General features: G+C 38.2%; 1 protein-coding gene across 3 annotated transcripts in view; it reads left to right on the top strand.

Annotated features, from left to right (window-relative positions):
- The window catches only part of LOC116049227 (tumor necrosis factor receptor superfamily member 11B), a 91,544-nt gene extending 80,873 nt beyond the window's left edge, over positions 1 to 10,671 (top strand). For all 3 annotated transcript variants that reach the window (XM_031298687.2, XM_031298688.2, XM_031298686.2), the window contains 4 exons: positions 338 to 482; positions 7,004 to 7,219; positions 8,974 to 9,198; positions 9,313 to 10,671. In XM_031298687.2, the coding sequence (XP_031154547.1) occupies positions 338 to 482; positions 7,004 to 7,219; positions 8,974 to 9,198; positions 9,313 to 9,707 (981 nt within the window). In that variant the 3' untranslated portion in view covers positions 9,708 to 10,671. The remainder of the gene's footprint in view (positions 1 to 337; positions 483 to 7,003; positions 7,220 to 8,973; positions 9,199 to 9,312) is intronic.
- The last annotated feature ends 2,332 nt before the right edge of the window (positions 10,672 to 13,003 follow it).

Genomic DNA, 13,003 nt, shown 5'->3' with positions numbered 1-13,003 from the left:
ACTGAAAATGAAAGTTTGAATATGCTCATTGTGGTAGAGTTATCTTCCCCCGCAGTTTAGATGCTTTCCTCTTCGCCACTCTCAATAAATTATGTCATATATTTCGTTAACATGTCCTCCTTGCTGTGTTTTTATTTTATGTTCTAGTATGCCATTTCTATCATTTTTCAAGATAATGTATATTAATGACAGCTTGTGAACCAGCAGCATAAGAATAAATAAATTAGTAAGCTCTCTGTCTATATGTGTGCATGTAAATCAGCTTTTACTGTATGCTATTGTGTGCATGTAGCTGCATTGTTTCAATGGGTGTGTAACCGTGGTTTGTTGTGTTTAGGTTTGCAAAGAGAGACAGCTTGTGAAGCAGCAGTGCAACAGCACTCACGACCAGCTGTGTGAGTGCGCTCCAGGTTTCCACCTAGTGGTGGAGTTCTGCATCACACACAGTACCTGTTCACCTGGCTATGGAGTGACAGCTTTAGGTAAGACTGAGATCAACATTATGATTATCATTGTTGTTATTATGTATTGTACTGGCAAACTGCCTTTGTTTTACAGAAGATATTTGATAAAGAAGATGATTAGTTATTTTGTGGGTTTTGTGGGTTTTCTGTCTTTCCGGTAAAGCATGTAAATTAGATTTAAATTGGAGATTGCTGAATTAAGGGTAGGCATCCATACTAAAACCAGAGAGAATTAGGAATTCAGTCAGCACAAAGCCTGGGAGGAAGCACTGGCTAAGTTCAGTGAATTAAAGTCCTATTGCCTCAATGTTCACTTAAACCTACTGTAAGAAAAGTGTGTGTGTGTGTGTGTGTGTGTGTGTGTGTGTGTGTGTGTGTGTGTGTGTGTGTGTGTGTGTGTGTGTGTGTGTATGTGTGTGTTTATGGGATATATGTGCATGAGTGTTTGTTACTATGTGTGCACACTGTTATACAGTGCTGTACATATATGTTTTCAGTATCACTGTATACTTTATCTTTGATTGAATCTTCTCATCTCATGCTTTTTCTCTTTCACTGTCTCACATCATGTCAAAAACACTTCAATTCCAGATATGCTTTACTGACAGCAAGCATTATGCTGCCAAAGCAGAGACACACATCAGTTACAGATCAGAGTTTATTTTTTGTTTTTTTTTTGTAAATTATTTTTATTGGTTTTCTTTTCAAGCTGATAGTATACAATGATGATATCAATGCACAAAATGTCTTACAAATGACAACATTAGAATCATAAGACCCAAAAAGCATAACTCATTGGAACTCATTGTTTTAATTTTTGGACTTGAATACACACACACACACACACACACACACACACACTTATAGACAAAGTACAGATTACAATTAAAGACTCACACATGGAAAAGAAAAACACAAAATACAAAACAAAACAAAGCAAAAACAAACAAAAAGAGGCCATTGTGAATGACACGATCCTGCAGGAAGTGTACATTAAATGTTATTTCCACTTACTTATAGCACACATAAACTACACACATCTAGAAGTGTACAATACAGATTACAGATTGGCAGATGGGAACTGTTCAAGAAAAGGATTCTATATTTTGTAGAATTTAGTGGTGGAACCTTGCAATGTAGCCCTCATCTTCTCTAGCTTGGAGTAGGACAAAAGATCTCTCAGCCAGTGATAAACTGTGGGAGGAGTGGAGGATTTCCATCTGAGTAAGATCAATCTCCTAGCCAATAGGGTGGCAAATGCTATAAAGTCAGCCTTGAATTTAGGCACCACTAGGGTAGAGGGCAGCACTCCAAACAGGATAGTTACTGGGATAGGGTCAGAGGGCACATTTAATATAGTAGATTGGGTATTGAAAATTTCAGTCCAAAAATTATGGAGAGTTGGGCAAGTTAAAAACATATGAATTAAGGAGGCTGGAGCCTGCTGGCATTGGTCACATAGGGAGTTTATGTGAGGGTAAATCCTAGAGAGCTTCTCTTTGCTCCAGTGAGTGCAATGGAGAATTTTAAATTGTATTAGTCCATGTTTGGCACAAAAAGAGGAGGAATGGACACGATACAATATTCTCTTCCAAATATCCTCATCAAACACTCCAAGATCCTGTTCCCAGAGTGTCTTAATGGAAGACAAGGAATGATTGTATTCAGAAAAGATTCTACCATACATGTACGAAATGAAACCCTTCTCTCTAAAAACTGGTTCTAGAAATATGTCTTGTTGTATCTTGTGGTTTTGAGGGGAAATTCGGAATTTTCAGCTTGAACAAAGCTACAGATCTGTTTTGTTTAATAGGGGCATGAAGCAAGGAAGGAAGAATGCCAAAATTAAGTTTTAATTGCCTCCAGATTTTGAGAGTAGGCCTAACCACTATGTTCTTTGTGTATCGTACAGTAGGAGAGTTTCCTGGAGAGTATAAGAGTGCCGGAAGAAGGACGGTTTACAGGAAACAGATCAGAGTTTTCACATTAAGATGTCCTCTCCCTTGTATCACTGAAAGCTCCTCTCCCTCTCTTCATCTTACTCTAATTCTGTGAATCAGATCTGTTCCAGATGCAGACGTCTCTTTTCACAGAACCATTTTCTTTTTTTAAATGACTCTGACTCGTTCTTAGAACCACTTTCTCTCTCTCTCTCTCTCTCTCTCTCTCTCTCTCTCTCTCTCTCTCTCTCTCTCTCTCTCTCTCTCGTTTGAACCTGCACAGATCTTTAATAGTTTAACATATAGAAGAAAAGAAATGTGTCATGGCCAGTCTGTGTGTGTGTGTGTGTGTGTGTGTGTGTGTGTGTGTGTGTGTGTGTGTGTGTGTGTGTGTGTGTGTGTGTGTGTGTGTGGTAATCATAAAACACACATTTATGCATGCCTTTCTTGCACTTCCACACCTGGCCTGTTCTGAGTTGGGGCAGTGTGGCCTGAAACTTCAGATTGTTTTACAGTTACAGTTTAAGTGTTGCAGCAGCACTGATAATTGTCATGTCTTAATTCTGTCTTTTACAATTACATTTTAGCAAGCGCTTCAACTCTTTTTAGAAAGAGTTCTAATCGCCCTTACCCAAACAATTATCTCAACACAGCTCTTGTATATATTTATCTTTTGATATTAGTAATCAGACACTGAACAGTTGGGAGCAATGGCTTGTCACTTGAATTGAAATGATCATTAATGAAAGACATTATGATGGTTGGACTGATGGAGAAGACCATTTACTGAGAGGTAAATATCTATTTAATGGCCTTTGGAAATATGGTGCTGAATATTTCTAAAGGAAACAGTGCTTTTGGGAATTAAAAAGTCATCTTCACGTTGTTATCGTCGTGTGGAAAAGGTTCACTTTATTTTTTCCATGAACTCCATTATTTTACAAATACAGCATTTTGTCATTGTTAAACAGCATCACTTAATTCCATTGAGCTACAACTTCTGTCACTGTAATCAGCATGTGATGACTATCCATTTTATTCCATGCTGTCATAGATCCTCACACCATCAGGGCATATCTGCTGACATCATTTAGGAGATTATATTTAACATATTTCATCAGTGTGTAATTTGTTTCAAAAGAACCCAAATGATTTCGTCCTTTGATTCCAAGGCATACTTCCTCATAACGCTGTATGTACAAAAGTTCATCCATCGGTTTAATTTTGATTGAATCAGGTTGTGTTTATTTGTTATTATTTTATTAATAATTAAATTATTTTATTTGTTTTTATGGAAGCGTTAAATAATCTTTAATTACATATTCTCGCATTCTCTTCCTGGTTCCTCTTGACCACAATACTTGATTATATTGTGGGTTCCACCTGTATAAAACTAAGTTGTTGTTCTGCAACAGTGTCAACCTTAAACAAATTAATCCTAAATGATGAATGTTTTGGCCAGGTTGGCTCAGTGGGTAGAGCAGGCGCATATATACTGAGAGGTTTATGCCTCGACGCAGAGGTCCAGGGTTTGAATCCGACCTGTGACGATTTCCTGCATGTCTTCCCCCTCTCTCTCCCCTTTCTCATCTAGCTGTCCTGTCGAATAAAGACGGAAAAGCCCAAAAAATAATCTTTAAGAAAAAGTCAAGTTCCTGTCTGCAGGATACCAGACACAGCTGTTAATATAATAGGTGTTTAGTTATGATCGTACAAATCTGTCAGTTAAGGAATGGCAAATGGATGAGTGTTAGCTGTTATGAAACTAGCAATAAAGAATGACATGGCATTTCCTGGCAAAGGGCTTTGTCACTTATTCCTCTTCATACATAAGTATGCATATTTTACGACACAGAACAACAGTTTGTTTTGTCTCAGTAAAATGGTATAACCTTTCCCCTGCATTCCTAAAGCTGTGCTTCCTCTTTGAACTCACTGCAGCTTGTCTGGCACAAACTCAAATATATTGACCATAACTATTTCTTTGTTTGGGCTTACTTAGTCATTGTGCAAAAATCTCATGGATTAACTTTTCACTCTCTGAAGAATGAAAGAAATTTTACTAATATAAACAGACTAGAATGCCATACATGAGACAAAGACTATAAACTGGTCGCAAATATTTGGGTAATGTTTTGTCATTTGATGCATGTAAATTGGGAATCACTGGTTGTCTGCTTTCAACATCAGTTATTACGTTCCCTTTAGCACAGAGTCCAATCCTTTTCCTCACAATACAGCACCAAAATGCAGTCTTGGCTTATTATTAAGCCAGATGCAGCCAAGGATGTCATTATCATGGTGATATCTGACCCGGTATTCCTGTCAGATTCTCTCCTTGGTGCGTCAGTAGTGATTGTGGGCAACTTAAAGAGAGGTTGATGCTGAATTTCAACATTCCAGTGAACAGAGCCTGACATTTCTACTGGAACCGCAGTCCAAACTGGCACTGCACTTCTCATGACTTCATCTTAGACCTGAGAGGCTGCATAGATGAAACAAAATTTTCCATGGATTCTGGTTATTGTCTGACCCCTGTAGTGCTGACAACACTCTAAAGATGAGATAACATTTTCCGTGAATTCCTCATGGATCCAACATGGGATCTACAATCATACCTGAAAGCCTAATGACACTCAGACATGAGACAGCATTTCAGGGGATTCCCCTCCCTGAAGCTGAAGGACTTATTATGTAATGCGTTGAGTTGTGGTTTGGACCTTTAAACCACAGGATGCTAGAAAAGTGATTGTTCAGTCTCCCAACAACACATACCCTTTGTGAGTCCATTCCTTTCCCCTTGATCTCCTGATTTGTCTGTTTCTAGTTGTGATTCTTTCTCGCTCTCTGAACACAAGATTTTAAATCTTTCTAGCTGGTTTATTATGGTGTTTTGGAACTATTGGTATCGACTGGGAAAGACAGTGGAACATAGAAGAAGAAATAACCAACAATACAAGTGATGTTTAGCTTTATATTAGGGCTGCAACCAACAGTTGTTTTCATTTTCAATTAATCTGTCAGTTATTTTTTTGATTGATCGATTATATCTATAAAATGTAGTCAAAAAGGATCGAGATGATACAATAAATTTGTTTTTGACCAAGAAATCTAAAAATCTAAAGATTGGTTATTTAACCAGGTAGGTCCTGAGATTTGAAACCTGTTTTCTAGGGAGACCTGTCCAAGACAACAGCATACAAAAGTAGCCGACTAAAAAGATATAATAATATTAAAATAAAGTTAAAAGTAGGCTAAGAACTAGTGCTGAGTCGTTTACCATAAGTTTACTATACTATGACAAGACAGAAAATTAGCAATTCCTCACAGTTGAGGGTTTGAAACTAAAGGATTTGTTTTTGATCTATGGATTTTCAGCCAAATTAGGTAATTAATAAATCCCTTATTATGTAGACAGCAGAGCTGGCACCTCTGCTTTAGATGACATCTGAAGCTATATCTCACGATGGTAAAGTGCAGCTGATTCTGCATCGACAGGAAATTCTGAGAAAAAAAGATAAATGCCAGCATATGAAACCATACTACAGTTACATTCTCATGGACTGTACATGCTTTGTCATCAGTGGTGTAGGAAACATTCACACTTTGCTGTATGCATATCAGCTTGCTGTTTCATGTTTTTAATGCCAAAAGGTGAAACTGTGATACGATGGAGGGAAACTAATCAAAGGTCAAATCTGATATAAGCACTACTCTTCCCACACACTTTCACATCTACGCTTTAGAGATAAAAATAAAAAGAGGATGTAATACGGCACTAGTTCCACTACATAGACATCGTCATACGGTCATGCGTGATACAGATCATGTACCAGAAGTTCCTATAATTTACTGTAATGTCAGGTGTGGTTAGAACATGTTGAAATATAGTAAAATGTCACGTAAATGGGTAAGTGAAAATGTGATTAAATGCTGGGTGAAGAAAAAATTTTACATTATTACAATAAACAGCATTATTACATCTTGAGGGCAACATTCTAAGTAATGAAATAGTTTAAATGAATTATTATTTAATTTAATTTATTTATTAGTCAATGTTGTTACATCATCTGTTAAAAATACTCTACATGCATTATGAAGTCATAGTAAAATATGTTTTAAAATGCTCAGATTTTCTACGTTTTTCTCATCAAAAGCTGAAGTTCTTAACTGCTTTTTGACTGATGTCTATACATTTACATATGTCAGTCAGTCTGATAAATCAGCTGACAAATCACTTTTTGTGGTTACGGATTTCCGTATCGAAAATGAGATATAGAAACTGTACTGAGTAAGCCAGATGTGAGTAATTTCCAGAATCATAATAATCTGTCATCCTGATGCGTCATCACATGTCGTTGTGGTCATAGTTCTTGGCACCACATCATCATGATGTCTTTGATCAGCTACGGTTCTGTATATGCGGCAGGTCCCGTTCACACACTAAAAAAATGCTGAGATGTTACAGATGAAACTTTTGATAAGATGGGAAATATCTGTACCGCTGGGTAAAATATGACACACAAACTTAAACTGTATAATCACAATCATGTTTTCATTCATAAAATTAACACATGAACCTGTGTGTATCTCCTCCAGGTACACCGGTCAGTGACACGGCGTGTGAACGTTGTCCCGCTGGTCATTTCTCCAGCGGCGACTCCTCCACTGAGCCATGTCAGCCCCACAGAAACTGCTCCGATTTGGGCTTGAAGACACTGAGATGGGGCACGTCCACATCAGACAGCCTCTGCGGCACTCAGGACAAGACGGCAATGCTGGATTGCTCTCAGCCTCACACTTTGTGCCACACTGGTGAGACATACACTCTGCAGTATAGGGTTTAATCACTAATAGGAATCGTATGGGAGGCTTTAGGACTAATGTGGGATGGAATCCGGCTAGAGATTGTTTGTACAGTGTTTACACTGCACACACACACACACTCACGCACATGTGATAATGTTTTTGAGAAAACCTCAATTGTCAACAATTTAAAATCAGCCAGAGCTGAATTATTTCAGACGTGGTCATTTTCATTCCTGAAGGCAGGGGATTTCCTCGGTCAGGTTCGTTGTCCAGATTCCATTCTGTTCCAAATTTCTTGCGTGTCTGAAAACCAACACAAGAGAAAAAAGCCAAAGCGAAGGGTTGAATGGGATGTTTATGCCACTACTGTCATAATGGACCATGATGGATCAAATACTCTGTTAACTCCTCAATCTGCAATAACAAAGGAAAATGAGTTAATCACAGAGAGACACAAGATGAGCTGGTTAAGTCTTTGTTACTCAGACTTTAACTATGACAGATGCTGACAATTAATTTGAGAAGATAAACCTAAAAAATGACACTGAATTCCTAAGCCTGAGAAACCACAGTTACTGAGGAACACACACACACACACACACACACACATGCACGCACGCTCACACAAGCGCACGCGCGCTACAGATGTACAGACCCTGGCACACTCGTGGCATACTGTGTACCACACTTAGAAGGAAACACACAAAGCTGTTGTCCCTCAGGGAGGGTGATACTCTCTTCAAACATTCATTAACAAATTGTCTTCCTGAGGACTACACAACCACAGATTGTCTGCAGCAGATCCTGGAACAGTGTAGCAGTTTTTTAACAAAAAAAATGGGAAAACTGAATGCAGTTGGGATTTCAAAAGTTGCTACGTGATTTGGAGAAACCACCAGGATGTCAATGTCAGTTATAGAGCAAGCCACACTTAAATTATCCAGACATCAGAGAAACAAGCCTAATATCCTTTTCAAATTAAACTCAACCATACAACACTGACATCGGTTTTACTTAACATTTTTTTAATTCACTGGTGTCCCTCGTGTTCTGCAAGGCAATCAGAAAACATTTCCACGCATACATGAATACAGAAATGCTTCATAATTGTGTGAAAGTTGCAATTTCATTTTGACAGTTTCACATAATTTTCAGTTTTGACTGTTCTGCGTAATATGAAAGCCCTGCTCTTTGCTAAATGCATTTGCCTTATAAAGAAGACGCAGGAGGCCGTGGCTTGCAGAAATGAAAGGCATGTAATGATGAAATAGAGTAGGTGTTTTTTGTAGTGCAGTGTGACTCAGCAGCAAAGTCACCTATATTCACTTCAGTTCAACATGCAGCTCTGGTTGCTTTGTTGCAGAGCAACACAGATGGGCTCAGTTTGTCAGACTGATGTCAATGGTGGTTAATGTGCTGACAACCGAAAGAGAGTACATCCTTGTTTCTGCTGTGGACAAATTTCAAGCCAACAGTCTGAACACACACACAAACAGGGATAAACAAATCCAGACATATAATAGGCCGATGGGACTCTGCGGAGACCGAACCATGTGATCCAAATCTATTCTGAACATCACCTGTGCACCATGAATGAAACCTCTGTGAAGAATACATTTTGATTCACTTGGTCTTCGGTCTGATTGTATAATGCGCCCACTGCTATGAAGCCATGAAGCTTTGTATTGTATGTTGTGATAATGTTAATAAAAATGTTTTAAGCCCACTCTCCCTGTCCGTCTTGCTCTAATGTATTCCAGATGTGACCCTGTGTGAGGAGGCAGTCTTCCAGTCTCTCTCCTCCCTGCGACTGTCCTCGGTGCCCCTGGAGCGGCTGTTAGAGAGTCTCCCCGGGCAGAGTGTGGATCGTAAGAGCCTGGAGAGGCTGAAAAAGGCCTGCTCTCCCCAGCAGCAGGTCCTCCAGCTGCTGCGACTGTGGAGGGAGCAGAACAAAGACCAGGACAAGATGTACAGCATCATACAAGGTAAAAAAAATAAATAAAAAAAAGTCAGAATGTCTTCTTCTACACTTTATGTTTTAGTCAGTTCTTATTCAAGTCCTGGATTTGTGTATTAATGGTCGCACCCTGTCCCTTCAGGTGTGAACCACTGTGAGAGGAAAGTCTCTCGCTGCAACAGCCTAAAAAACCTGACCCTAGATGACCTCCTGAAGGTAACCAACAGCCTGCCGGGGGTCAGAGTTCAGCAGGAGGATGTCCGGGCTGTGGTATCTACTTGCCTGCCCAGGCAGTACATCCTGCAGCTTCTTCACCTCTGGAAGACAGCAAACTATGACCTGGATCTAGCCAAAGGCCTGTCTCACAGTCTGAGGGTGCTGCGCAGCCAGGGGGCGCCACGCCATCTGCTGAAAGGCCTGAAGAAGATCAGCCGCATCATAGGAACCACCTCGGCGCACAAGATGTATGAGAAGATGTTTGTCAGTGTGCTTCACGATGAGTCCTGTTTTAAGGTTCATAAGCCATTAAATGAATAGAGATTTGGGAGGTTCAAATAGGAACATATGGTATCTAGCATAAACAGACACTAATGCATTGTCAGATAAAGAACACACAAACACATAAAGACACACACTTGGTAGAGAAATGTATTTGAAAGAGCCACAGACATGGGTAACATGATAATGTCCGGTCTTTAAGATATCACCAAATGACATCAACCTAGGCATACAGTGCCTAACTGTAACACAGGGGCAAGATGGGAGGGTAGATTTGTCACTGCTTCTCTGATTTTCCAGCCAAACCCTCTGCCAAAATAAGGCTGTTTTGATTATATGAGGTACCAGGTGATGCTAATAACTTCACCCTCAGTCTAAAGTATATGTCTGCAGTGATGAATCTAATAAGCCTCAAAAGAAAGAAAGAAAAACTATCACACATCTCTGTACTCCAGGCAGGCCGAAAAAGAAAAAAAGGGTTTCCTGGGAACTTTATGACCGGAGTCTGTGAAAAATGAAAAACTATTTAAGATGTAAATAGCACACTATTTTATGGAAGATAGGCAGGCAGATGTTGTGTTTTATTATTATTGCTTTCTCGCTGATTGAGAGGAAGGATTTGGTTTCATAATGAAATACATGTATTTCCTACAGTTTTCCTTTGTTTGTTGGTTTGTTCTGGACTGCTGGCAAGTAAAGCTCATCTGAATTATTTTTAAATATGCTATATGAATGTACAAAGGAGTGCAATTGTTTTCTATTTAAAAAATAATTCTACTTTCTGAATATGTAAAGGCTTGTTTTTTTATTACTTTATCAGAAATACTGGATTCCAAATGCTGCAAGTTTGTGAAGTGATATTTGTTTTATATTTTGTTTTATCACTTTTATATTATTAAATGTATGATCTTTTTGTATATATGCCTGACTGGTCCTCTTTAAGCTCGAGTAACTTGTGAACACTAATGTCAATGTATCTGATTAAAATCAGTTTGTAAAAATGTATTGTTTCTTCATAAATTAGCAACTGGATTTGACCTATGACGCTGACAGGCCGGGGCGTCCAAGGAGTGTCCTGGGATGGCCCTTTGATACTGATTGGCCACCCAATGTGCCACTCCATTGGCTATCGACCCGATAAGATGCAGGACTTCTGCTGTTTGATAAGTAGACCGGACTTTTGTTTATAGGGGCATTTCAGATTTCAATGCACCAGAGTAGCGCCTAGCCTGCCAAAAACCCAGAACTAGAATACAATTTTGGTTTGATTTGAATTGGAGCGGAGCGTTCACCCTCATCTTGTCTATCACTTCTGAAAGATGTGAGTACACTTGACACACATTTTGTTTTCTTTTACATAGCCTAGTATTGGAATTTGTATACATATTTAACGTATGAAAGCTTTATTTTACATTTGTATGGTGACCCTCTGTTGTGTCATGATTGGTTGGTCTATTTAATTTTAAATTAAACATTTAAATACAGGAATGTAAGAAACTCTAAGAAACTGTAATGTTAGTAATTAAAGTAAATGTAAGTTGTTGAGATAGATATGCTAAATGAATGCTCCTCCAGCCACTTTACCTCACATTGGTCAAACTTTGCTAATATGTCAATGTGTCTTTCATTCATACAAAAAAAACTATGAATCCCACCAGGGTCCAAGTGTTTATGTTTAGGTTAAAGCAATATTTAAGTAAAGGTTTAAGAATGTTCCATCCACATCGGTCATGTCCAGTATAATTTTCTCTGTGGGTGAGGAAATAAAGAGCTCAAAAGCCAATTTAATGTCATGGATATGGATGGAAGTGCTGGCAAATGTTGTAGGCATAATTTACTCTGAATCCTCCTCAGAGGAAACTTCACATCTTGGATCATCATTGTCTTCTGGCTCTGAAACATCTTCTTCCGCAGCACACATTTTCCCACGAGAGTGTCAGCCTGCAGCCTGGTGCGTTTGGATGGGGATTTGACATGGATTTGACTCACCACACATGCTACACTCATCAGCAATAGCTGTACATCTACTAACAAACTGATTAAGTTAGCCTTTTTTATAAGTTAGTTAAGTTAGTTTTATTAAGTTAGGCCTTTTTATAACATATCCAGGTCCACTTAGTAATGTAGCTTTCCATTATACCACATCTTGCTCCAAAAGCTATAAGTAGACCTTTGAATAATCAGCATGGACACTGTTGTATCCTGGTTTTACATACGAGATCATCAGATAAAAAGGAGATTAAGTGCGCTTTTATTCAACTAAAATTGACTCACAACAAGTGTAATATATTCTCGTTTTATTCATTATAAACACACTCTAACATGGTTGCATTATGTTCTTGTATTCTCTGGAAATAGGAGATGACTCATTACAGTATTTTAATACTCATTTTGCCTAATCTGCACATTGTTGCACTGTACTCATATTTAGTGACTCATTAATTTACTGAAACAAATTACAAAGGGGAAAAATGAATTATTGTCATGTTGACATATTTGAGGCTGTTTCAGCAACCAGCAAGTGGAAACCAAATTTAAAATATATTTTAGGTTTAATTCCAATATCACCTGATGAGGTTCCATGGGAATTTTTAGAATGAGGTCTTTTTCAAGTTGCATTTCCCTAAAACTATGATTTAATGGTTTCAAAAACCTCTGAGTCATGAGCTCTAATATATTAAAGATGCATTGTTGGTTTATTTAGATTAATATAAATTTAATGTATCTTAATCACTGTACAAATCAACAAAACTAAAAAGTTTAAGTTGGAAAAGCTTTTCATTTATAAAAGCTTATTGTAGGCACGGGAAAATAACTAGACTATGCATTTAGTGAGATGACAGAGGTACATTTTACTTTTTCATTTACGTTACCTCAATAATTCCAAGATCATGACGCAGCATTTGTGGAAATGGCTTTTCTTATCTGATATCTGAAAATTCAACAATTGCTTTTAAATTGTATGACATTGCATTGACATTGGTCTTGAAAGAAAACACACAAAGGGGAATGATACAAAATGATCACAGATGATTTTTATTGTTTGTTTCATTTATCTATTTATTTGTCCCTTTACTTGGCAGTACTTACAGTAGTAGAGCTGGAGAGAAATATCAGGAGAGCAGGGGAAGATGTGTGTTGTAATTAGATTAGACGCCCAGGCCATAAGGACATTTGGATGTCAAATTCGATGCAGTCTGAATACATTCCAGTAAATGAGAAGCTGGTTATGTGGAGTGGAAATACCATTTTCTTCTTTCAAAACAGTTTGATGTTGCTCTGTAGGTCAATCACGAACAAAAAAAAACTCATTTAATACTTCCTAAAGCTTTTTA

This window comes from Sander lucioperca, chromosome 10, assembly GCF_008315115.2.
Source record: "Sander lucioperca isolate FBNREF2018 chromosome 10, SLUC_FBN_1.2, whole genome shotgun sequence".
Taxonomy (NCBI): Eukaryota; Metazoa; Chordata; class Actinopteri; order Perciformes; family Percidae; genus Sander; species Sander lucioperca.
The sequence above is the reverse complement of the archived record's forward strand: the minus strand, read 5'-3'. Positions and strand labels throughout refer to the sequence as shown.